Source organism: Schistocerca americana, chromosome X (assembly GCF_021461395.2).
Source record: "Schistocerca americana isolate TAMUIC-IGC-003095 chromosome X, iqSchAmer2.1, whole genome shotgun sequence".
NCBI lineage: Eukaryota > Metazoa > Arthropoda > Insecta > Orthoptera > Acrididae > Schistocerca > Schistocerca americana.
This window is the reverse complement of record NC_060130.1, coordinates 645,337,511-645,365,217: the sequence shown is the minus strand read 5'-3', so window position 1 is coordinate 645,365,217 and position 27,707 is coordinate 645,337,511. Positions and strand designations below refer to the sequence as shown.

Below are 27,707 nucleotides of genomic sequence, written 5' to 3'. Positions count from 1 at the left end.
AATGTGCCTCGTATTACAATGGACCAACTTTGTTTTGATTTGGAAGTGCAGCCTAAAACTTTTCTCTCCCCTTGAATTTCGAGTCTCAAATTTCAGGTGCGGCTTAGATTCGGGAAATTTTTTTTCCTTGATTTCAAGTATCATTTTTCAGGTGCGGCTTAGACTCGAGTGCGGCTTAGATTCGAATAAATACGGTATACATTGTGCCAACAGCATTTTAGCTTACAATGTCTAAATACTTGCCATTAAAGTTCTCTGAAGTTACCTTTCCCTGTACGTCTACTACAGAGATAAACATAAGAATGCTCTTCTTGAGGTCAATAGAACAGTACTCGGTGCCACCACCAACTTGTGATGCTCATTATTGTTATTAGATGAATATAGTAACCCGCCACTGACTACACCTACTGCCCACAGTGGGCATAAGTCGTGCCACTATGGCAAGTGTAGTATGACCGACAGTCAAATGACGCACTCGCACGCAACTATCCGAGATGGCCTCCAGGTGCAGTCCGGTCACCATCCACCATCGGCAGATTGGCTATGCATGCGCAGTACTACACCAGCAACACCTGATATGGATAGGCATGCACAGGCCTCCAGGCTCTCTGTTGTTAAATGTCTTTGAGACATGTGAACTACTTTAATTGTATTCTTGTTGATGTCATGCAGTGGCTCAAAAAATTGTATCTCCTGTACGGACATGTGTTCCTAGTTAGAACGCAAGTGGCAATGATGAGGGTCCAATTTTCGTATGTTTCAGATTCTGTGGTTTTCCTGCTGTTCCACTCTCCAGGGAAGCTTTAGTCTGATCACTCCTACAACAACAGGTGCATATGGTGTTGGAACAGTTATTGGCTATGTTGACCCGGATTTAGCTGCTGGTTGTTCACCCACTGCCATTCTCCACCTATGATGAATCCGCAGAAGACTGGGGTGCTAATGAGAAATGGCTTCTCCAACATTTCGTGGCATTCTGGGTGGTCAACACAGAGGTCTGTAAGGCTGTTTTCTTATGTTGGATACTCCTCCTATGTATCACTTACTGCATCAGTTTCTGATTAGCAAGAATCAGCGTCGCTTTCTTTTGATGATGGGTGTCCTTTGCTGCCATTCTGTCACCACAAGCGTACACATGTGGTCGCTGCACATGTTGAATTCTACCAGTTCTGTCACAAACAGCTGCAGCAGTCATATTGAGCTTGCATGACTGAGCTTCATGGCCTCACAATAATAAGTGGGAGTTCGTCACAGCTAGTCTTATGCAGACATCGTGGTCAGACACACAATCATTTGTTCAGCCCCAGTTAAGGAGGTGCGGCAACATGTGCTTCAGTTTGAGAATGCTACTTTAGAAGAGGTTTTGAATATTGCACAGTTGTTAGAGATCTCTCACATTGTGGGCCACCAATTGGAGGCTTGGAGTTGTGTTGCTGTTGTTGAGAGCATGCAGCCCCGGTGGTTATAATGCAGTACACAGGGGGAAGAGGAGGTAATAACTTTATCAACAATCCAACTGGGCTGATGCAGAGAAACATGTCATTGGCAGCAGGAACAGTGAATGCCACTTCTTGCATGCCCCTCTTTTTTCATACAGCACAAGTAGACCTGCCATAAGTGGTGGACCTCTTGCCGTAAATGTAAAGCTATTGATCCTACAAGTCAGCAGAAGAGCCGCCATGTCCGTACTCAACTCACAAATGTGTGACAGGCTAGGGTCTTCACCATTGGCACACGTCGAGCATCAGTTGGTAAGCTACAACAGACTGCAGATTCCTACTCTCGACCGATTCATGGCTGACAAATTTTACAAGTCAATTGCCTGTACCATTACATATCTTGTGGTTAATGAGTCAAGTCCTGAAAATTTGTTTGGGTTAGATTCCTTTGTTACTTCTGAATTTTCTGTTTTGGATGCTTCTCAGGTCCGACCAAGTACCTTATCACAAATTGAATTCCTTGGGTTCTGAACTTTTATCTCTGTTTGCCCCTGTGTTAGGGTATGCAGACAATTACATGGCACACATCACACTCAAACTCTCTGCCTGCCCTCACTTATTTAGAGTGTGGCTGGTGCCAGTAGGTTTACATGACCAGGTTAAGATGTAGCTGGATCGCTTAATTTGTCACTTAACTTCATTGGGAGTGATTAAACAAGTTTTCTCAAATGAATGGGCTATATCCTTAGTGACTGTAAAGAAGCTATCTGCTCAGTTACAGCTTCCTGGCTGTAGTAACACGATCCACGTTTCCGTTGCACTTCACCTAGTGTAGACCGGGAACTGTCTGCTAGACCTGCCCGATGTGAACTGACTGGGCCCGGCCCGTGCTGCCAGAGTTGTTGTTGTTGTTATGCCGGCAGAGGTCGCGTCCGAATTCTCGCGTGCCCTCTGGTGGACGGGACTCTACTTGCAGCAACTACCGTCCGTGACGCGCCGTGCCAATGTGCGCCTCCTGCGATCTTTCTGGTGGCTACAGCACTCCTCCTCCTTCGGGGGGTGCAGCCACTGTGATCCACTGTGTCGGAAGGTGGAGCGTCGGGCCGGAGCGATGACCTCCACATCCATTGGATGGCCGGAGTCGAGGGGATCTGCCAACCCTCGAGCCGGAACCTTCGAATACGGCTGGAAGTGACCCACACGAAGAGGCCCCCGTCGTCCCACAACCGGAGCCCGGGACAGAAAGGGTGACAAGCTGTCGAACGCCGGATCCTCTTCCACCTCGGGAGGGTCAGGACCCAGTGGCGGGGACGAAGGGGAAGGGACGACCCCAGGTGAACCAGCCTCCTGAGAAACCGGGCCTGCTAGGGGGGCCGGCTCTCGCTGTGGCCTCTCGAACGATGGTGATGCCAGTGCTGGAGCTACTGGAGGCTGCCAAGGCTGAGAACCATCGCAGTGCGGCAGAGTCACAGCGGGGAGAGGAGGTAACGTCCCCTGTGAAACCAACACAGGTGCCGGCAATGGGGAAGCCAATGTCCGAGAGGTTGGAGGGTGGGTGCCCGAACGTGGACGTAGCTGATTTTGGTGACAACGTACCACCCGGTCCCCCACCTGCAAGGTATAGAGCCGGCGGCCATGTCGGCGCAGGACCACCGCCGGTATCCAACGTGGATTGCGACCAAACCCATGGGCCCAGACTGACGTACCCAGTGGAAAGCCAGGCACTCCGTTTTGTGAAGACTGGCGAGGACCCGGCTGGAGGAGGTGCAGCAGAGTCCGAGGTTGACGCCCATGGAGGAGCTCTGCGGGGCTGCGTTCTCCCATTGGTGTGGTCCGGTATGCCGTCAAGAAAAACGTCAATGCTTCCTCCGCAGGAAATGCGTGCACATACTTTTTCATCTGCGTCTTAAATGTGCGCACCATGCGCTCGGCTTCCCCATTCAATTGTGGATGGAAGGGGGGAGAGCAAACGTGCCGAATACCGAAGCGCCTACAAAAATCCTGGAAGGTCTGCGAAATAAACTGCGGTCCTTTGTCCAAGACCAGGGTGATTGGCAGACTTTCCACAGAAAAGATTTTTGCTAGTGCCTGGATTGCAACTTCTGAAGTGGTTGAGGAGCAGCGAACCACATATGGGAATCGGGAATAAGCATCAATGACAATGAGCCAAAAGCCATTGAGAAACGGGCCCGCAAAATCGATGTGAACACGTTCCCATGCTTGGGTTGCCGGCGGCCATGAAGAGAACGCTGCCCTGGGAGATGCTTGTTGGCTCGCACACTGGGAACAGGCGGCCACCAAGTGCTCAATTTCTCTGTCAATACCGGGCCAGTACACATGTCTGCGAGCCAAGGTTTTAGTACGGGAAACACCCCAGTGCCCCCCCCCCCCCTCCTCCCCTGCGGGTCCGGGGATTAGAATAGGCCCGAGGTATTCCTGCCTGTTGTAAGAGGCGACTAAAAGGAGTCCCTCCCCCTCAAGGGGGTAGTTAGCGCCTGCGTCCGGAGACGGACGGTTCCACGACCTCTATTTGCGGTCATTTTGCTTTTTCACTTCTCGTTTCTTCCTTCCTTTGGTTGGTTCCTTTCTTTGCTCTTCTCCACCTCACTGTCTTCCTTACTCTTTCCCTTGCCTTCTTCTCCTTGCCTTCTCCTTGCCTTCTTCTCCTTGCCTTCTCCTTGCCTTCTTCTCCTTGCCTTCTTCTCCTTGCCTTCTTCTCCTTGCCTTCTTCTCCTTGCCTTCTCTGGTCTCGGCCTCGGCGTTTGAGACAGTCTGTCCTCTCTCTCTTCTTTTTCCTCTTCTTCCTTCCTCCCTGTGCGCGCCTGAAAGCCGACCCACGCGTTCGCACGTGTAGCCGGTGACGGGGTAATGCGTAATTCCCCGTCCTGGGTAGACATGTAAGGCACGCACGTACCCCCTGGTAAAGGCCAGGCCCAGGGAGGGGTGATTGCCTGAGCTGATACCTTCTGACCATGCTGATTGGTCCCTCCGTCTGTTTCTCGGGAGGTGTGACCTGAGGTGTAAACATTCACCTAAGGCGGGAGTGCCCTCTGAGAGGGTCCCCACAAGGAAGGAGCGCGCCATCGGAGACGCTGGCAATCATGGGGGATTCCTCCGCAATGGATTTCACTCCATCTCTCTTGACTTCTGCCCAAAAACGGAAACTTGACCAGCCACCAGTGACAAAAGTACTACCGCCTGCCCCACAGTTCCTCGTCGTTTCTCGATCTGAGGACGGAAAGGATTTTTCCTCTGTCAACCCTTTCGTTATCCAGAAGGGCGTAGATGCCATAGCCGGATCTGTCAAATCTTGTACCAGGTTGTGTAACGGTACCTTATTACTAGAAACTGAGAGCGCCTTTCAGGCACAAGAACTGCTTCGGGCCACACTCCTGTACATGTTCCCTGTCCGGGTGGAGGCTCACCGAACTTTGAATTCGTCTCGTGGTGTGGTCTATACTAGATCCCTCGACGGATTGACTGACGAGGAGATTCAATCTTTCCTCGCTGAGCAGGGCGTGACGGCTGTCCATAGGGTCATGAAAAAGGTCAACAATGACCTTGTACCGACCCGGATACTTTTCTTGACCTTTGATAGTGTTAAGCTGCCATCGCGCATCAAGGCGGGCTACGAGGTTATTTCTGTTCGCCCCTATGTCCCGACACCTACGCGCTGCTCCCAGTGTCAGCGTTTCAATCACACTCGACAGTCTTGTTCCAATGCGGCTAAATGTGTCACTTGTGGCAGGGATGCCCATGAGGGTGACTGTCCACCTCCGTCTCCTCGTTGTGTGAACTGTCAGGGTGAGCATGCCGCATCCTCCCGCGACTGTCCTGTCTATAAGGAAGAACGCTGTATCCAAGAAATTCGGGTCAAAGAGAAAGTGTCCACCTCGGCTGCTCGCAAGCTATTGGCTAGTAGGAAGCCCACGCTGCTCCCAGCGGGGAAATACAGTACTGTCCTCGCCTCTCCTCGGACTACCAGGGAGGTGGCAACCCAGACATGCGATCTGACCTTCAGCACCACGGTCGTCCGTTCGGCCAGTGCTAAGATCGCGCGGTCGACGTCTCCTCTTCCTCCCATCACCCCACAGACACCAGCCCCTTCATCAGCTTCTGCTAAGACGAAGACCCAGAAGTCAGATGCACGGGCCTTCAAGAAGGAACCGTCCCGTGCAGACTTCCTACGTACCTCGACCTCCCAGCCTTCGACCGGTACTTCCACCAAACGACCTTCCAAGAAGGCTCATAGGAAGCACAGTTCTCCTTCTCTGCCACGGCGCATTTCTTCTCCTGCGCCACCCAGCGGTTGCCGCCCCAGGCCGTCATCCGTTTCGCCTGGCCGCACCGCTGGTAGCCGAACATCTGGCCGTTCACCGGCGGAGGAAGCTCCCCCTCCTGGCCATCTTACCAAGATGGCCGATGAACCTATAGACCCAATGGACGATGACTGTCCGCCTACTGATAGCGGCGGCAGTGCTCGCTCGAAGCCAGGCCCTCAGCGGCCTTCGAGGTGACCCCTTCTTTCATCTTGCTTTTCTTCTTACGATGGCACTTATTCACTGGAATATTCGCAGCATTCGCTCCAACCGAGAGGACTTGAAGTTGCTGCTCCGCTTGCACCGTCCGCTCGTCGTAGCCCTCCAGGAAACGAAGCTACGCCCATGCGATCAAATTGCCTTGGCACACTACACCTCTGTGCGTTTTGACCTACCCCCTGTGGTAGGTATTCCGGCTCATGGAGGGGTTATGTTGCTGGTCCAGGATGATATTTACTACGATCCCATCACATTGCACACCGGCCTGCAGGCAGTTGCCATCCGCATTACTCTCCCCACTTTTACATTTTCCATTTGTACCGTCTACACTCCATCGTCATCTGCCGTTACCAGGGCAGACATGATGCAGCTTATTGCTCAGCTACCTGCCCCATTTTTGTTAACTGGAGACTTCAATGCCCACCATCCCCTTTGGGGCTCTCCGGCATCCTGCCCGAGGGGCTCCCTGTTAGCAGACCTTTTCAACCAGCTCAATCTTGTCTGCCTCAATACTGGCGCCCCTACTTTTCTTTTGGACACATCTCACACCTATTCCCATTTAGACCTCTCTATATGTACTACCCAACTTGCATGCCAATTTGAGTGGTATGCACTTTCTGATACATATTCGAGCGACCACTTCCTGTGTGTTATCCATCTCCTGCAGCATACCCCCTCCCCGTGCTCATCCGGTTGGAACATCTCCAAAGCAGACGGGGGGCTCTTCTCTTCCAGGGCGACCTTCCAGGATCAAACCTTCACAAGCTGCGATCGTCAGGTCGCACACCTCACGGAAGTCATTCTCACTGCTGCTGAATATTCCATCCCTCACCCTACTTCTTCTCCACATCGCGTACCGGTCCCCTGGTGGACCGCAGCATGTAGAGACGCTTTACGTGCTCGTTGACGTGCTTTACGCACCTTTAAACGCCACCCTACAGTGGCGAATTGTATCACTTATAAACGATTACGTGCACATTGTCGTCGTATTATTAAAGAAAGCAAGAAAGCCAGCTGGGCTGCTTTCACAAGCCCCTTCAACAGTTTTACTCCTTCTTCTGTTGTCCGGGGTAGCCTACGCCAGCTATCTGGCACTAAGGTCTACTCACCAGTTTCTGGCTTGATGGTCGCGAATGACGTCCTTGTGGCCCCGGAGGATGTCTCCAATGCCTTCGGCCGCTTTTTCGCAGAGGTTTCGAGCTCCGCTCATTACCACCCTGCCTTCCTCCCCCGCAAACAGGCAGAGGAGGCTAGGCCACCTAACTTCCGCTCCTCGAATCGTGAAAGTTATAATGCCCCATTCACCATGCGGGAACTCGAAAACGCACTTGCCCGGTCACGGTCCTCCGCTCCAGGGCCTGATTCTATTCATATTCAGATGCTGAAGAACCTTTCTCCTGCGGGTAAAGGTTTTCTTCTTCGTACTTACAATCGCATCTGGACTGAGGGACATGTTCCCGCATGCTGGCGCGAGTCTATTGTTGTCCCGATTCCTAAACCGGGGAAGGACAAGCACTTGCCTTCCAGTTATCGACCCATCTCGCTTACCAGCTGTGTCTGTAAAGTGATGGAGCGAATGGTTAACTCTCGTTTGGTTTGGCTGCTCGAGTCTCGACGCCTACTTACCAATGTACAATGTGGATTTCGTAGGCGCCGCTCTGCTGTTGACCATCTGCTTACCTTGTCGACCTTCATTATGAATAACTTCTTGCGGAAGCGCCCGACCGCGACTGTGTTCTTTGATTTGGAGAAGGCTTACGACACCTGTTGGGAGGCGGGCATTCTTCGCACCATGCATACATGGGGTCTTCGCGATCGCCTCCCTCTTTTTATTCGTTCCTTTTTAATGGATCGACAGTTCAGGGTACGTGTGGGTTCTGTCCTGTCAGACACCTTTCACCAGGAGAATGGGGTACTACAGGGCTCAGTTTTGAGCGTCACTCTCTTCGCCATAGCGATCAATCCAATAATGGATTGCCTCCCAGCTGATGTATCAGGCTCCCTTTTCGTGGACGATTTTACCATCTATTGCAGCGCACAGCGTACACGTGTCCTGGAGCGCTGTCTTCAGCGTTCTCTTGACCGTCTTTACTCCTGGAGTGTCGCCAATGGCTTCCGTTTTTCTGCCAAGAAGACGGTCTGTATTAACTTCTGGCACTACAAACAGTTTCTCCCACCGTCCTTACGACTCGGTCCCATTGCTCTCCCATTCGTGGAGACAACAAAATTTTTAGGTCTTACATTTGACAGGAAACTTAGCTGGTCTCCACATGTGTCATATTTGGCTGCCCGTTGTACCCGTTCTTTGAATGTCCTCCGTGTTCTCAGTGGTATGTCGTGGGGAGCGGATCGAACCGTCCTACTTCGTCTATATCGGTCGATCGTCCACTCCAAGCTGGATTATGGGAGCTTCGTATACTCCTCTGCACGGCCATCCATCTTACGCCGCCTCAACTCCATACAACATCGGGGTTTACGACTTGCGATCGGAGCGTTTTATACTAGTCCCGTAGAGAGTCTTCATGCTGACGCTGGCGAATTGCCACTCACCTACCGGCGCGATATACTGCTTTGTCGGTATGCCTGTCGGCTACTGTCAATGCCCGACCACCCGTCTTATCATTCCTTTTTTGACGACTCTCTCGACCGTCAATACGGGTTGTATGTCTCTGCCCTGCTACCCCCTGGAGTTCGCTTTCGTCGCCTCCTTCAACACCTTAATTTTTCACTCCCTGCAACCTTTCGAGTGGGCGAGAGCCACACGCCACCTTGGCTCCAGGCTCAGGTTCGCGTTCACCTTGACCTCAGCTCGCTCCCAAAAGAGGTTACCCCCGGTTCGGTCTACCACTCCCGTTTTATCGAACTTCGTTCGAAGTTCATTAATATGACCTTCATTTATACAGATGGCTCAAAGACCAATGATGGGGTCGGGTGTTACTTTATTGTCGGGGCACAAAGTTTCAAATACCGGCTCCATGGCCATTGTTCGGTCTTCACAGCTGAGCTCTTTGCCCTCTACCAGGCTGTTCTTTACATCTGCCGCCACCGACATTCTGCTTATGTCATCTGCTCCGATTCCCTGAGTGCCATCCAGAGCCTCAGTGATCCGTATCCAGTTCACCCTTTCGTGCACCGGATCCAACGCTCTCTTCAGCAGCTGGTGGACGTCGGTTCTCCGGTTAGCTTTATGTGGGTTCCTGGCCATGTCGGTATCCCTGGGAACGAAGCTGCAGATGCCGCGGCCAAGGCTGCGGTCCTCCAGCCTCGGGCAGCTTCTGGTTGTGTCCCTTCGTCGGATTGTAGCAGGGTAATTTGTCGGCGCATTTTATCGCTGTGGCATGCCGATTGGGCTGCACTTACGGACAACAAGCTTCGGGCCTTGAAACCTCTTCCCGCGGCTTGGACGTCCTCCTCCCACCCTTCTCGGCGGGAGGAGGTCATTTTGGCCCGGTTACGCATTGGCCACTGCCGGTTCAGCCATCGCCATCTGCTGATGGCTGCGCCGGCGCCGTTCTGCCCATGTGGGCAGTTGCTGACGGTCCGCCACATTTTAACGTCCTGTCCGGATTGTAACACACTGTGTTTTGATCTTGGCCTGCCATGTATGCTAGATGCCATTTTAGTGGATGACCCACGAGCAGCTGCTCGCGTTCTTCGTTTTATCAATTTGACAAACCTCTCTAAGGACATTTGATTATGCTGTTCTTTTAATCCTATGCCTGTCAGTCTGACTTTTATCGTGTTTTCCCTTTTAGTTGTTGTTTTAAACTTGTGCCTCCTCGTGGTGCATTCTTAACGTAGTCTGGGCGCTAATGACCATTGAAGTTGTGCGCCCTAAAAAAAAATAAAATAAAAAAAAAAAAAAAAACCAGTGCCCCGCATGTAATAACGTGAGGACCTCCCTTCGTAAACCTGCAGGAACAACCACGCGAGGAGCTGTATCATCGGTAGCCAGAAGAAGAACTCCTTCCAAGACCGAGAGGTGGTCTCGGAGAAGAAAATAATTACGAAGAGGGGCCGAGGCCCGGCCCGGAGGGCGGGAAGACCACCCCTGCTGAATGAGGCGAACTACTTGCCGGAGAACCGAGAACTAGTGATCGGGAAGCCATCAACCGCTTGGCGGGACGCCACATCCAAATGAAAACACATAATCTCCTGTCGATCGAACGTAGGATCCGGGCCCACTGGAAGACGGGAAAGAGCGTTGGCGTTGGCATGCTGTCCTGTAGGGCGAAAATGAATGTCATAATGGTATTTAGAGATGAACAAGGCCCAGCGCTGTAGTCTGTGGGCCGCCCTATCCGGAATCTGAGAGGCGGGGCCAAATAACGATATTAACGGCTTATGGTCAGTGATTAACTGAAACTTCGTGCCATACAAGAAAGGTTGAAACTTGGTAACAGCGTAAACAATGGCCAAAGCCTCCTTTTCCACCTGGGAGTAATGGGCCTACGCGGGACTAAGCGTTTTAGACGCAAACGCCAGTGGTTGCTCGGAACCATCTGCGTTGCGATGGGCCAGGACCGCCCCCACCCCATAGTGCGAAGCGTCTGTAGCCAGGACCAACGGCTTATGGGGATCAAAAGTAGCCAAACAAGGGGCTGACGTGAGGAGGCCCTTCAACGAGGTGAACGCTCGCTCGCATGCAGGCGACCAGTCAAAAGGAACACCCTTGTGCAGAAGGCAGTACAGGGGGTGGGCTATAGTGGAAGCCCTGGGAATGAACCGGTGGTAATAGGCAATCTTGCCTAAAAAAGCTTGTAACTCTTTCAGCGAAGCGGGCCGAGGAAGGTTGACGATACCTTGGACCAAACTTCCTAGTGGCTGGATGCCGTGCCGAGATAAGGTGTAGCCCACATACTCAATGGACGGTTGGAAGAAGGTTGACTTATACAGGTTGCAACGCAAGCCCACAGACCTGAATTTGAGAAAGAGGGTGCGAAGGTCGTGCAAGTGTTCCTTCGTGCTGCGGCCTGTGACAATTATGTTATCCAGGTAATTAATACAATGAGGGATTGTCGACGTGACATGCTCAAGATAACGCTGGAATATCGCCGGGGCACTGGATATTCCAAAGGCCAACCGCTGGTATTGGTAAAGGCCAAACGGAGTGTTGACGACCGCCAGCCGTTTGGAGTCCTCATCAAGTGGTATCTGCTGATAAGCCTCCGACAGATCGATTTTCGAAAAGTATTGGCCTCCCACCACAGCGGAGAACAATTCATCAGCACGAGGCAAAGGATAGGTGTCCACCACCAATTATGAATTAATGGTGGCCTTGAAATCGCCACAAAGACATAATTTTCCCGAGGGCTTCCTTACAATAACGAGGGGCGAAGCCCACTCACTGGAAGAAATGGGAAGAACGACCCCTAGGGCTGTCAGCCGGTCTAGCTCTTCCTTTACTTGAGGGCGGAGAGCCAAGGGGATCTACCTCGCGCGTAGAAACGCGGGCGAGCCGACGCCTTCAACGTTAAGTGAGCTTCAAAATCTGAAACACGCCCCAGGCCCTCCTCAAAAATATCTGGAAAGTCTGAGATCAAAGATTCCAATGATTGATAGGGAACGTCTTCGGAGACCAACTGTATGGTGTCAGCGATAGAAAAACCGAAAGCTTGAAAGGCATCCAGGCCAAAAAGGTTAGCGGAGCTCTCATCACTGACAACAATAAAAGTAATAGGCCGAGTGACTGATTTGTAAGTCACGTCGGTAGTGAATTGACCCAACAGGGGAATGAACTGTTTACCATAACCGCGTAGACGCCGGTAAACTGGCGCCAACGGGGGCGATCCAAGGTCGGAATAAGTTTGTGCATTCAACAACGAAACTGCCGCGCCTGTATCTACTCGCAGTTGTAACCGGCGCGACCGAACCGACACCTCGATAAAGAGTTTGCGTGCCGATGCGTCGGGAGCCTGGCCCGATGAAACTTCCTGAATGTCAACGTCCATGTCCGCTGTGCCTGCTTCCTTCGATTCTTTTGAGGCTGAGCGGCAAACTTTAGCAATGTGACCTTTTTTATTACATTTGCGACAAACGGCCCAACGCTGGGGGCACTCTGACCGATCATGATGTATATAGCACGACGCACAGGATGGCAACAGGGGCCGGTGGCCGGAATTTTGTTTACGCACCGTGCTGGAGCGGCCGTAACGGCCTGACTGTACCGCCCGCACGTCGTCGACCCCGGACACAGTGGACGCGGCCGCGCCGCCCTGAACCTACGCGACGTCGCACCACGCTTCCAGCAGTTGACCTGCTGCGTGAGAGACTTCATACGATTGAGCAATGGACTGGACTTCCTCGAGGGAAGGGTCTTCTAACTGCAGGGCCCGGTGCCGGACCTCCCTATCAGGGGCCGAACGAACAATGACGTCGCGTACCATAACGTGGGCATACGACTCTCGCGACTGCTCCGTGACAAAATGACACTTGCGACTAAGACCGTGCAGGGTAGCTGCCCACGCCCGGTAAGACTGATGGGGCTGTTTCTTGCATTGATAGAACTCGACCCTAGCCGCCACAACATGCGTGCGGCGGCAATAATATGAAGACAGCAAGGAACACAATGCGTCAAAAGACAAGGACGAGGGTTCCTGCAACGGCGCTAGCTGCCGCAAAACGTGATACAGCGAGGGAGATATCCAAGACAAGAAGAGAGCACGACATACCTCCATATCGGCAACATGAAACGCCTGGAAATGCTGCCGAAGGCGATGTTCATATGCGTCCCAATCCTCTGCCGTCTCGTCATACAGGGGAAAGGGAGGAGGGAACTGCGCCGGAGCAGACGGCGTGGAGAGCAACGCCGGAAGCACTTGTTTCATGGTGGCCATGAGCTCCGTCTGCTGCGCAACCAAAACCCGCACCAAATCCTCCATGCCGTGGAGAAGCTGCGAAACTGGAACGACGACGCCTCACGCGAAAGAACGACCCTACTCGTCGCCAATTGTGTAGTAACACGATCCACGTTTCCGTCGCACTTCACCTAGTGTAGACCGGGAACTGTCTGCTAGACCTGCCCGATGTGAACTGACTGGGCCCGGCCCATGCTGCCGGAGTTGTTGTTGTTGTTATGCCGGCAGAGGTCGCGTCCGAATTCTCGCGTGCCCTCTGGTGGACGGGACTCTACTTGCAGCAACTACCGTCCGTGACGCGCCGTGCCAATGTGCGCCTCCCGCGATCTTTCTGGTGGCTACAGCACTGGCAACTTCGGTGTCAATCTTAATGCACAGTCAGTCATCGACACTTATCTCCTGCCTCTCTGAGATGAGCTGCTCACAGAGTTCGCTGAGGGTCAGTTCTTTCCGAAAATTGATTTGGCCACAGCCTACATTCAGATTTCATTAATATGCCATTCATTTTCTATCAGTATTAATGACTAATGTTTGGGGTCGTTAGTGTGCCTGCCATCTTTCAGTGTTTTTTAGAACAAGTTTTGATGGGTGTCCTTCATTGCATTAACTATCTTCATGATACTGTCATGACAGGTGCTACAACAGATTTGCTGCTCTACAAACTGCGGGTCTCAAATGTAAGCTCAGTAAATCTCATGTTTTACAGCCTTCAATTGTTTATTTGGGACATGAAAATACATTCATAGCAGGGTGTGCACTCCTTGGAATAACATGTTGCTGCCATTACAGATATCTAATCTGTGAAAACTTCTTCGCAAAGTGGCATAGTATCACAAGTTTATTCCCAGAGCAGCTACTGTCGCCCACTCCTTTGCATCTCTTGCTTCAGAAAAGTGCTCCTTATGTTTATTCTGGGGCCTGTCAGTGTAGTTTTGTGCAGCTTAAGGATAGTGTCTTTACTTTGTACCATATCTTGCAACATTTCAACCCAGCAAGAATCTGGGCCTAGATACAGACACATCTCAGTGCAGGGTGGGGGTGGTCCTGGCCCATCGCCATTCAGATGGCTCCAGACAGCCTATTACTTTCATGTTGGAAACACTCAGCTCAGCAGCACTATTCTCAGGTGTAAAAAGAAGTTCTTGCTATTGTCTGTGCATTAAAAAAAATCATGTGTTCTTGTATGGAGCAAAATTTTATTTAATTACGCACCATAAGCCCTTGGTTTCCCTGTTTAGTGTGTCGATTTTCTTATCAGACAAATCCGCTCATTGTCTTAAGCGTCGTTCTGTGTTCTTGTCCCGGTACAACTATGAGATCCATTTTCATCCCATATTGCAGCATGTGAACACAGATGCTCTATCACAGCTCCCCATGGACTGACCACTCTTTTGATCAGGAGGAATAGCTTTGTTTGCAATTGGACTCAGAAATAAGGCACACGGTGGATGGCTTCCCCATCACCAGTTCCCGTATTGCTTATGTAGTGGTGGTGGATCCGGTACTCCAGAAGGTTGTACACATGATATAACATGGGAGGCTCAACTGTCCTCAGGACTTAGCATCGGACCCACTTTGAAATCTTTGTGTGTTGCGCATTTGCCTCTCCTTCCTGGATAGTGTTATTCTCTTGTTGACAGAAGAGTTTACTCTCGACGTCGTGGTGCCAGCCGCTCTGCTACGTGAGGTTCTCTGCTTGTTCTATCAGGGTGACTGGGAGTTCTCTTGCGCAAAACTGGTGGTGTGCTGACATGTGATTTGGCTGGGTATCTGTGGGAAAGTGCAACACCTTGTTGCAGCCTCTGCAAGTGTTCAGATCAGCAGGTGGTGTGCCATACACTACTTCTTTTTTCCATGTCTGACCCCTATGCAGCATTGGGAGAGAGTGTCCACTATGATTTTGCTGGTCCTTTTCTAGACAGTTTCTAGTTATTGACAATTGATGCTTTTTCTCATCTCGTTCACTCTACGTCTGTGACAGCAGACATGACTATCAAGGCCCTGTCAGAGCTATTATCCATAGAAGGCCTGCATTGCAGCCTGGTTTTGGTCAGTGGTCCTCAGTTCATGACACTATCTTTCAAGGACTTTCGTACACACAATGGCATTCGTCACATCATGGTGCCTCCTTTCCAACCAGTCGAATGGCGAACTGGAATGTCTTGTCCTAACATTTAAGACACAGATGCACAAGTGTGTATAAGATTTGCCAGCCAAGGAGGTGCTCACATTTTTTAAGCTCTTACAGAACGATGTCAGTTGGGGCCAAGATTCTATCAGAGTTTCTGTAAGCTGTCAGTGCCCACGGGTGCTCACCTCTTGCTGCTGGACGGGAGTCCCCCAGCAGCATCAGTACTGTAATGTTTGCGATTGGTACACCAGTGTTGGCCAGAGCATTTGGCTGGTGCACTCACTTCATTCGAGTCATCATCATCAACAGCCAGCGCGATTTCGTGTCTTCTTGATTCACACCGAAGGTCAACTCGCAGTATGCCACCAGAACAATTTGCATGAATTTGCGTACCAAGGCACATGCTGCTGCCTCAATCCATGAGCCCAATGCCTCATTCTATGTCAGCTCTACTCGCTTGGGTGTCGAGCAGGCCTGTTTGTGCCTATCTACCCTGGTGGTTGGGGTTATGTCAGCATCAAAGATGGCTTTGCTTCATGTGCCCGGTGCCGGCAACTCCAACTGTGCTGAGCAGGCGCTGCCATCAGTGGGGACAGATACAGTGTCTTAGTTGCCAGAGTCTCTGCTCTGCAGTCTGCCACTGTTGTGGATTCTGAATTCCAGATGACTCCCAACTGACTGTTGCTGGTCCTGACCTGTGGATATACCGAGGTCCACGGGCGGCTGGGGGTGACCTCATCTCCCTCACTTTCGGTCTGGGCAGATTGAAACTTCTTACACCTTCAGCTGCCAGCCTAGGCACCACCATAGATACCATGAATGTCTCTTCAGTCACAGCATCATGAACAGCAATGCCTGGTCTTCCTCCTTCCCTCCCCCCACCCTCCACCACCCACCCTCCACCCCCCACCCTCCACCCCCCACCCCCGACACTACCCTTCCCCACAAGGAAGTAGCTTTGTAGTAACCCGTTGGTTACTACACCTACTGCTCACAGCAGACATGTCGGCCCACTATGGCAAGCGTGGTGCACACCGATACTCAAACGGTGTGCCAGCAACTACACGAGGTGGCCACAAGGGGCAGCCCTGTCACTGACCACCATCACCAGGTCCGCTTGCGCAGCACTAAATCAGTGACATCTGACATGGAGAGCATCTATATAAGGTCTTCAAGCTCTCAGCTGTTAAAAGTGTTAGAGATGTGCCCACTACTTTCATTGTATTGTTGTTGATATCACTCCATGACCCATTACACTGTATCTATTTTACAGCCATATGTTTCTTGTGTTCCAAGTTAGAACAATGAACAGTGCTTTAAAAAGAGTCTGTGAAATACCTCCAGTGAGTGATAAAGATACACAGTATATCAACATTCAGTCAACACCCCCTCAAAAGTCTTATAAGCAAGCTGAAAATTTGGATATGTGGAGTGTATATGGTTATGGTACAGAACAGGAGAGCTTCTACTATTGTTCTAGTCTGTAATTACTTTTTTATTGTGTTATTGAGTTTGTAGGTTCTTTTGCAGTTGCCAAGAGAGAACTCATCACCACTAAAATATGATGTTGGAACATTCCTCATTACAATATTTTGAATTTAGCCGATGATAATTTCTGACAGTTAGTCACTGTTGTCTTCTAGTAATATGAGGGCTATCCAAAATGTGGATTACATTTTCGCCTGCAGCAACAATGGGCAGGGTAGTATGGCCATATTGTTGTCTGCACATTTGTCCATTCAGTCGACATGTAGCTGCACCATGGTGAGGTTTGTGTCATTTCCTGTTATTCCACAGTAAAAGTTTCAAATCCATGCTGCAATTGAAAATCCCATGAGTTGTAAAGTGCAGTCAGTAATAAGGTTTTTGTTGGCAAAAAACCATAAAGTGATAAAAATTATAGGCTTCTATGCAAAGCATATGGAAACAACGTAATCACTGAAGACTGGGTGCACCAGTGGTGCATTAGATTTAAAAGTGGCTGAAGTAATGTTCACGATGAAGAGCAAAGTGGGTGATCAAGTGTTGTGACTGATGAACTGGCTGCAAAAGATAGTGAGAAGATTGAAGAAAACCACTGATTCATGATGCTGTAGCTCTCATTTAGTTTTCCACAAATTTCATGAAGTGTGTTGCATCAAATCATAGCAGTGCTTTGACGATGATGTGGAACTGCTGTAGGGCATGACTCTGAGGTCTCAGGCAGCCAAATGTCATGACAATGGTATTTCAAAGATTGTTTGCCACTATGATAAGTGCCTACATTTGTATGGTGGAGACTATATTGAAAAGTAGTATTTAAGTGTCACTTTGAAATGAATAAAACATAATTTTTTGTATTTCATTTTAATATCAAAACATAATCATTTTTCTGGGTAGCCCTTGTATAATAATATTGTGCTGCACAACAATGTACAGAGGACTACAGGTGCAAGATTTGCATAACAATCAACAATTCTGAACTCTGTTAACAGTTTAAAACATAACATATGAATAAAAACCGTACATTTTGAAATGCTGTAAAGCGATGGTAATGTGTTCCATTGTATTTTTAATCAAGGTTTATTGTATGTATGTTGTTTTAAAAGTAGTGCGTCAGTTATTTTGCCTGAGACAGCAGACCAACACTTTCTGCGTACTTGTTGATGTTAAATGGATGACGAACTTTGGTTTACAAAGTGGCATGTAATTACCTGTGAAATACCAATAGTATTTATTCAACTATATCCTGTTCTTATCTTCTCTTTCTGCCTCCCTGCGTCACATTTCTGCCGTCCCTTCAGTATGTGTTCCTGTATGGGTATTCGGTAACTAAATCACAAGGTCACTATCTTGTCACTTTTCAGCACACTTCACTCTTTTCTTCTATCACATTTTCAAATTCTGTGCTTCTGCTTTCTGGTACATATAAGTTTTTACATTTACATTACATTTACATATAATCTACCTTTTTGTTTGTGACTTTTTATGTCAAAGAACTTGTTCTCTGAATGTTAAAGTTGTATCATACATGTAAAATATTTCTGTTTAAGCTGCAGCCTTCAGTGATGTCAGCATGTATCCAAAGAAGGAGCTCCCTTTCTTCATTCTGTTTACAGCTGGCCTGTGTTCCTTCACAGCCTTGCTGGCACTGCTTACACACCAGTATCCAGAACCTATGGGAGTTATTGCAAAGACGGTAAATTGTTATTCTTTGCTGGCATTTATATATAACGAGAGAAGTATTAAATCTGCATAGAAATAAGCATTCAAAAATGGTTCAAATGGCTCTGAGCACTATGCGACTTAACTTCTGAGGTCATCAGTTGCCTAGAACTTAGAACTAATTAAACCTAACTAACCTAAGGACATCACACACATCCATGCCTGAGGCAGGATTCGAACGTGCGACTGTAGCGGTCGCTTGGCTCCAGACTGTAGCGCCTAGAACCGCATGGCCACTCTGGCTGGCTGAAACAAGCATTGAAGGGTATCTCTGTTCATAAGGCAAAATTTTTTTGGACAGTGAAAGACATTAGTGTCAGTTAAAATACATCATTTTTGAGAGCATAATTCCTTAATTTTTGCAATCCAGTCCCATTATCTTTAAAAATGATGGAAAAGTGGAAGGATATGATGTCTTTTTGAGATTTTGTAGAGATGCTACACAAACTCAGTCCTTTTTGATATCTACATTAAATGATTCAGAGAAACAGTGGAAAACCCAAATCAAGATGGCAGGGCACATATTTTAGCGTGTTTATTCCCAAATAAAAGTCCAGCACTTGAAATGTTTCTCCACTTAACTTTGTGACCACGACCCTCAGTGATATTGCACGCATTTTTCTTATTCCTTGGCAGTATTGCCCCATACTTCTGAAATTGAAAAATATGTTTTCATTTCATTAGTTCATCAGATGACTTGGTTGACCTAAAAATTTCAGCTCCGAGTTCCTTAGCTAAGATCTTTGATTTGTTTACAATGTACTTCAGTTATTACCAGTTTTTATTACAGTGTATAAAAACTGTCAAATCTATCTTGTAGTTTATTATGGTAGGTAACAATGGAATTGTGGGTGCTCTTTTCACAGAAAAGAGCTGTTGGTGTGGAAAATTGGGGAGGTTTGGTTAGACTTCACTGAGGAGGACTTTTTTACAGGTGGTGAATAGTTAAGCAACCATGGTTGTAATTTTCGTTGGTTTCTAGAGAACTTTTCAGTAAATACTGAAAATACTGTGGTATAATGGCCATTTTTAGCAATTGTTAAAACAAATGTGGCAGGTGTCTAATGATATGATTCTCAATATGAATATTAAAAAGTGATGGCTTGGACTACAAAGAAATGACATAAATTTGTGTGTGTGTGTGTGTGTGTGTTTCTCATTTATTTGACAGTGATGTGCTGTTGGTTTGTTTTCTGTTGTGTATTTGTGTTTCAGATTATTTATTGGAAGAAGATAATATGCCTTTCTTATTTAGTTTTTACTTTTATTCCAGCAGAAATGATTATTGTCTTCATTTTTTCAGATCTGTAATTCCAGCGAGGAGAAATGAAGAAGAAAGGAACCAATTGAAAGAAAGGTGTCTGTTGATATTGAATTTGCAAAATTTATAGATGGATGAAAGGCAATATAGAAATGAGGAATTGTATGTGTGGGTTACCTTGTTGGGATCATGTTTCATTTTCCTAAAGATATTGTGTTCAAAGAAATAGAGCTCACAATTTTGGAATGGGGTGTTGAGTATCGGAATGGTTGTACTTGGTCCAGGGACACTGCACAAACACCAGGAATACAGAAGATTGTAATACTTTGCTATAATGCAAAGAAACGCAGAACTCTGCAGGTCAAAGTAATAGATGACTGAAAAAAGTCTGTTTTTTAGAGGAACAATAATGAATGAAGCATGCAGCAATGGAAAGAGTTTAATGTGTGTTAAAAAAAAATGTTTCAGAGTATTGACTGTACTGACTATGCAGAGTATTTTTCTTGGCAGTTTAGTGAAAAATAGTTTCCAGTTTACACATGGCAACCAAGACGTTGATCTCTTGCAATAATTTTTGATGATGTACTCATATAACTTCTGCTGACAGTTTGTCAACTTTTCATAAGATGCGAGACTTCTACCAATGTGAATGAATTTTTTTTCTTTTATGAACAGCTTTACTTTATCAAAGTTTGAATGATAGATAAATTTATGTAATTTTATGTAATATGATACACATGTAGAATTTGGGAGGCATCAGCTTCATTACAGTTTGTCACCCACTTAGGATTGTCTGAGCAATATTCAAAACTAAAATTCACAGTAGTGAGAAAGGGTGTTTTCCAGTTTTACTCAAAAACAGTTCTGGTATGTATATGAAGTAGGAATGTAATTTTGTATTTATGAAGTAAGACAGTGTCAAAATATTGTATAAAACGAAATAGGAGCCCTTGTTTCCATTTATTCAGTACTTTGGTTACTATTTTGAAGTGAAAATATCAGACTTCTGTAAGTAAATTTAAATATTATACTTTTTTTGGATATGCTAAGTATTAACACCTGTTCTGATGCAACACTAGACAAAATGCTAGATGATTGTACAGGCTTTTAATAACAAAGTTAAAGTTTACCAGCAACTGTTTTATAGTAAAATTTCTGTGACACAAGTGTAAACAATTTTTAAAGATCAGATAATGTAGATACCTAATGTTGTCTCCCTTTTAGTTCATGTTAGATGTATAAACTGCACTTTAATTTGTTAAGCTTGTCCAGTATTACAGGTGCTTGTTTCCTAAAGAACAGAATGTTAACAAATTTGTAGCGCTGTAAATTGCTGAGAGATTGGAGACACCATGATCATAAATTGCTGAGAGATTGGAGACACCATGATCATCAAGCTTTCCTTCTGCCATCTCTGGAGGAAGATAGTCCAAGATGCCAGACATTGTCTTCCACTGATTGCTTGGTCCATGTACAGAACAGCCAAAATCAGCCATTTTTATTTTAACATAATTAGTAAGAAGCAAACTCTCAATCTTTGCCTTGATGAATCACATTATTTTTATGGACATACTACAAGGCGTTTGCAACTGGTAAATATGTCTTGCTGCTATAGGTTCGATAAAATGGCCATTTGGGTATGCACTAAGCACTTTGTACAGTTCTCCTTTAGCAGCAAACTTTAATAAAATTAAATATATCTTCTTATAACTTCTTATAATAAAAGTGTGTATAGAGCTATAGGACATAAGGGTGCCTCATATCTGTCTGTATCTTTAATCTCAGAAAAAATGTCTTTCAAGTCTGACACCAACAATTTCTGATTATAGCATTATTTTCAGGGAACTTATAATCCCTGTTGTCTTATCTGTTGCTGTGTACACATGTCCATGCTGCTGCTGGTTGTACAGGGTCCCAGATTGATTAAATTGCACAGTTATATGAATTCGTACTGCCTGTATGGTTTAATGTCATACATGTTACATGTAATGACATCTTTGTTATTTGAGAATTATATAGCTGAAATAGCTGGACAAATGATGGAGTCAAAAATATGACACTTGATGTGTTTTCACTGCCTTTTACCTTTACATCAGCACAATTTATGTGTCTGCAGATCCATACTGTTTAGTTTTAGGGTTGAATCCTTTGTGATGAATGGTGTTCAGTGAAAGAGCATTTGTCTAAATAAAATAGGCTTTAATCATTAATAGTTAAATGGAACAATGAACTAAATTAATAATTTCTTATGTTTTATATCTGCTGTTTTCTCTGCTGGCAGGAATTTCAGCAGTTGAATGTGTCTGTTGTTCTCTCATTATTTATAAGTGGGACCACTTGTGTACTCCACATTTAAGGTCTTGTATGAATTCATAATGGCAGCAGTTTGCTTTTAGCTGATACTGCTCTTGTCTTTGCCTTATTGTTGAAAATAACAGATCTAACCTCAGTAATTTCTAGGAATATATTATGTGGATTCCAGGCTGGGAGGAAAATGTTGTTATTCGTTAAATGTAAATGTCATCACCAAAGAATTCATATGGAATTCTTCATCCAACTGTTGTGATTGTAACTGCGTATCCTCAAGGCTCGTGATTTTTTATGTAAGGTATTGTTGAAAAGTTATTGTTGTGGTTTTTTATGTAAGGTATTGTTGAAAAGTTACTGTAAAGTTTTAGTGTGTTACAATTTGTCTGCTTGTGAGCTTATTTAGACTGATAAGACAATCTGCCAAGGATAGTATACAGTGAATTTACTCACCTGATAAAAGTGAGCAAATGAAGAACTGAAATAATAAAAGCAGCCAATATGGCATATTAGGAAATTTTTGTCATATTTTATATTGTCATTTGTGTAGATTTTCTGATTATAGTAGGTTATCTTATGCTGTTTGTCTTAACAAGAAAACACTGTAATAATTGTCTCAGAAGAAATCACTTACTTTCTTTCTGTATTCAAATAAAATTACTAAAAGACCAAACATTTTTTTTTTCTTTTTAATGCTTTGCAATATGTAAATGAAAATAATGCTGTTACTTAGGGTTTGCAAATATGCTTCCTAGATTTTGTAAAAAAAAAAAAAGTGTATGAAATTAAATAGTAAAGAAAACACATTTAATAGAACATACATGAAGACCATCTTAAGGTTTGAGTCATAACTATATTCTAGGATCATAGTGAGAAGATTGAGATATTGGTGGAGATATGGGAACAGTGCTGGACACAAAGTAATGTGACTTTTGATCGACTGCTGTATTTCTTCAAATAATGGAATCTACAGTCATGGATCTTGACCACCATTACCATTGGTAAATTAATAGAAAGTACTAGTTGTGTAATACAACAGTAGAAAACAAATAAGAAAGGGAATAAACATACTGATAAGCAATGTCAGATCCAGAATGGAATGTGGGAGGGACATAGTTAGTAACTGGAATTTGAAGCAATCAATTTTTTGGTTTTAGCTAATAATTTTCTGAAGTTTTGTTGGTATTGGTATTAGCTGTCATGTTGTAGTATTAATACAAGTAGTTTCTTTCTTAGTAGGCAGAGAATTTTGAGACCATTATTGTTAGTTCTATGAATAGTTCTACTGGTGTAACTGAACTTTTGTAACATAGACATATAGTTTTTCTCAGTAACTGTAAAATTTTACTGTGAGTGAGAAGTGTGGGCTCTGTCGTAGGTTTGAGAGTAGTGGGTTACAGGTGGGATTTGTTCAAAGTATTTTTGTTGAGGGGAATGCAGTGGGGAAGCCAGTGGTCATTTTAGTAAGATCCTCTCCTGGGAATGCAGAATCTGTAGTAGAAATAAGTTGATAGAGAAGCAGGAACCTCAGATCTGTGCCCTTCATGTGCAATTACAATGTGCCAAGGAGGAACTAGATAGGGAGAGGAGGGTGATGGGTGTTGGGGAATGGAAACTGGCAGTTGGCAAGAAGGCAGCTAGGATGAGGAGATATTCAGACCGTTTTACTTTGCGTATATGCAATAGATTTGACCCACTGTCAGAGTTGAGTGGAGAGGAGCCTCGTGTAGCTGTAGATCTAAGGAATGTGCAGCAGTCCTCAGCAATTAGGAGGCCTAGGTTCGTTGCAAAGTCTAGCAGAAAGGAAGAGGTTCTACTGCTAGGTAGTTCTAACGGTAGAGGTGTGGGCCAGCAGTTGCAGGAAGTGTTGGAGAGGGAGTACCACGTCACCAGCATTGTGAAGCCTAGTGCAGGGTTGGCTCAAGTGACTGACAGCATAATAAGGGAGCTATGTAGGAATTTTACAGAGGAGGATCAGGTAGTGATAGTGGATGGAGCAGGGAATAGTCTTGATAGGGACGGGAAATATGATGTACGTGTTGACCTGGTAAAGAAAGCTACTCAAACTGGTGGCAATAATGTGCATTTTGCGCAACTGTTTCTGTGTCATGATCTTAGGTGCATTAACATGGGGCTGGGGAGGGTGCTGATGGCAGAGGGCATGGGTCACATCTCAGTGGTGCCAGTTGGGTCTATCAGTAGATCGGGTTTCACTAGGAATGGCCTGCACATCAATAGGTATGGGAAGGGGAGGCTGTAGTAGTTAGTGTTAGAGCTGCATCTCTTTTAGATTGAAGTCAGCTGATAGGTATACCTGCTTAAAGGAAATCCCTCGTAACTAAGGAATCATCTTCAGAGGACATCATGTTTCCAAGTAGAGAAGGAATTAGCATATTACATCAAAATATAAGAGGTATTAGAGATAAAGTTGGTGAACTGCTTCTAGATGTTGACTCTGACATTATTGGTATATCAGAGCACCACTAAAATAATTTGACAATTCAGAGGCTTCCTTTACCAGGATATAGATTAGCTGACTGTTTCTCAAGGAGTTCCTTGTGGGGTGGGGGAGTGGCTATGCACGTAAAAAAACAGTATTCCATTTGAGTCCATAGATGTATCACGACACTGCACTGAACAGATATGTGAATGTTGTGCAGGGGCAGTTGAGTTTAGTTTCACTAAACTTCTAATTGTTGTTGTTTATAGGTCCCCTAACTCTGACGTCAGAGCATTTTAGCTCAAGCTAGACGGGGTTCTTGATTTACTATGTAGGAAGTACCAGAAACTAGTTATATGTGGTAACTTCAATATTAATTTTATATACGATTGTACAAGAAAAAATATCTTGGTAGATGTCCTAAATTCATATGATCTGATACAGATTGTGTTTTTCCCAACCAGGGTGCAGGGGAGCAATAGCAACAACCATGGACAATATTTTATTCATTCTTCACTACTAGATAGACATTCTGTTAGTAAAAGGGTGAATGGCCTTTCAGACCATGATGCACAAATTTTAACACTAAAAGGCATTTGTATTCAAACAAATGTCACATATAATTACAAACTATGTAGAGAGTTAATCCCACAGCAATAGAGAGCTTTTTAAACCTCATCAAGGAACAAGAGTGGCAGGATGTTTATAGTGCCGATAACATAGATGACAAATGTAATGCTTTCCTTAACACATTTCTCATGCTCTTGGAGACTTGCTTTCCATTAGTACTTTCTAAACGGGGTACTAGCAGTAATAGGCAGCCCGAGTGGCTGACTAGCGGGGTAAGGATATCTTGTAGAACAAAGTGGGAATTATATCAGAAGATTAGAAGTAGTCACAATCAAGCTGAAGTAGCCCATTACAAACAGTATTGTAAGGTGCTTAAAAGTGTTATTAGGAAGGCAAAGAGTATGTGATATGCAAGTAGAATAGCTAATTCACAGGATAAAATTGAAACCATATGGTCAGCTGTGAAGGAAGTGTCTGGTCAGCAGCACAAGGTCGACGATATAAAGTCAGTTCATTCTAAAAATATTTCTGTTACTGATAAATCAGATATACGTACAGTATTTAACAATCATTTTCTGAGCATTGCTGATGAATTAAATAGAAATTTAGTTTTTACAGGGAATTATGTAACACTATTGGCATATCCCTTTCCGAGATTGGTATCTGAAATACGCCTCTGTGATACAGACAAAGGGGAGCCTGAGTCAATAATTAAATCACTGAAGACTAAGGACTCTCATGGTTATCATTGAGTGTCTAGCAGAATATTAAAGTACTGTGCTGCACATGTTAGCCCAGTATTTAGCCATATTTGTAATTTTTCCTTTAGGAGTGGTCTGTTTCCTGAGTAATAAATGTATTCAGTAGTAAAGCTGCTTTATAAAAAGGGGAAGAGATAATGTAGTTAATTTTAGGCCTATTTCTATGCCATCAGTGTTTGCAAATGTTATCGGAAAGGCTATGTGCAAGGATAATTGATCATTTCATATCACACAGTTTGCTATCAAATGTACAGTTTGGCTTTATAAGTTGTTTAACAACTAAAAATGGTATATTCTCTTTTCCCTGTGAGGTACTGGATGGCCTAAACAAAAGGTTTTGAATGCTTGGCATATTTTTTGATTTAACTAAGGCATTTGAGTGTGTTCATCACAAAACATTGCTCCAGAAGTTGGACCATTATGGAATACACCTGTTACTTTAAGCAACAGGCATCACAAGGTCATTACTCACAATGTTGATAACGGCTGTGATGTGGAGTCTGAGTTGGGTACTGTCAAGTTGGGGGTGCCCCAGGGATCAGTGTTGGAGCCACTCCTGTTCCTTATTTATATAAATGATATGCCCTCTAGTATTACGGGTAACTCTAAAATATTTCTGTTTGCTGATGACACTACCTTGCTAGTAAAGGATGTGTGCAACATTGGCTTCGTTTCAAATACCACAGTACATGACCTAAGTTCATGGCTTGTAGAAAATAAACTAACTCTAAATCACAATAAGACTCAGTTTTTACAGTTTCTAACACACAATTCAACAAAACCTGACGTTTTAATTTCACAGAATGGGCATATGATCAGTGTAACTGAACAGTTCAAATTCCTAGGTGTTCAGATAGATAGATAGCTGCCATGGAAAGGCCACGTTCAGGATCTTGTTCAAAGACTTAATACTGCCATTTTTACTATTCGAACGGTATCAGAAGTGAGTGATCGTTCGACACTAAAATTAGTCTACCTTGCTTATTTTCATTCGCTTATGTCATATGGTATTATATTTTGAGGTAACTCTTCCCATTCTAAAAGGATATTTTTGGCTCAGAAACGGGCGGTTCGGCAGTAAGTGGTGTAAGTTCACGAACCTCTTGTTGACCTCTGTTTATGAGTCTGGATATTTTGACATTGGCCTCTCAATATATCTTACTGTCATTTCTTGTTAGCAAAAATATTAGCTTATTCCCAAGAATAAGCAGCTTTCACTTGGCTAATACTTGGCAGAAATCAAACCTGCATTTGGATTGGACTTCCTTAACTCTTGTGCTAAAAGGTGTGCAGTATACTGCTGCATCCATTTTCAGTAAGCTACCACTTGAATTCAAAAATCTTAGGAGTAATCCACACGCTTTCAAATCGAAGTTGAAGAGTTTCCACATGGGTCACTCTTCCTATTTTGTCAAGGAGCTCCTTGAAAAATTAAGCTGATTCTTATTGTATTGTTGATTGTGTTTACTTAAATTTATGGAGTGACTTTTTTGCATTCATAATCATTTATTTTTATCTGTTATTACTTTTATGTTGTAATTTCATGTACTGACATTTTCCATGACCTCAGAGATTTGCTCCTCAATTTGGTCCTATGGAACTTTATCTGTAAATAAAATAAATAAATAAATTTAAAATGGAGAAGTATAAAGCTTTTCTATAAATTTTATATTAAGCAGACTCTGCTCAAATGTTAGAGAGACTGACTTTCTTTGTCTTGTGATGAAAAATTTATTTCTTCTTTCCTTAGTTATCATCTCATTTCTGTCTTTTTCTCACTGATACTGGACCTTACAACTATATTTCTGTATATTAAACATGAAATATTTATATTTATGCATTTCTGTCAAGCATTCAATGACTGTTCTTTAAGTGAAGTGGTAAAATGGAAATGTTTCTAGCTTCCTCGAGTGATTTCATCATTAAGACATTTGTCTTTCAACATAAACTGCTAATATAACAAAAAATGTAAATTAGCAAATATTTCTTACAATATGTGCATGAAAACATTTCTCCTTTTAAAATTTTTTATTTCAATTGAAAGAAAGTGTTTTGAACATCAGTATTAATCTAACAACATTCTTCTGCGGAACATACCTCTTACAAGGAACTGCTGTCCTTAAATATGTTCATACTTCTGCAAAGTCATAGCCTAATGTCCACGATGTGGAGATTGATGAAGTGCATCTTATTCATGCA

General features: G+C 45.0%; 1 protein-coding gene across 4 annotated transcripts in view; it reads left to right on the top strand.

Annotated features, from left to right (window-relative positions):
• The window catches only part of LOC124554746 (protein ST7 homolog), a 176,783-nt gene extending 154,373 nt beyond the window's left edge, over positions 1-22,410 (top strand). For 2 of the 4 annotated variants that reach the window (XM_047128392.1, XM_047128393.1), the window contains exons 10-11: positions 17,998-18,143; positions 19,473-22,410. In XM_047128392.1, coding sequence (XP_046984348.1) covers positions 17,998-18,143; positions 19,473-19,499 — 173 coding nt within the window. In that variant the 3' untranslated portion in view covers positions 19,500-22,410. Of the gene's footprint in view, positions 1-763; positions 996-17,997; positions 18,144-19,472 lie in introns of those variants that run through there. The other 2 variants (XR_006968428.1, XR_006968429.1) reach the window with 2 other exon arrangements.
• The last annotated feature ends 5,297 nt before the right edge of the window (positions 22,411-27,707 follow it).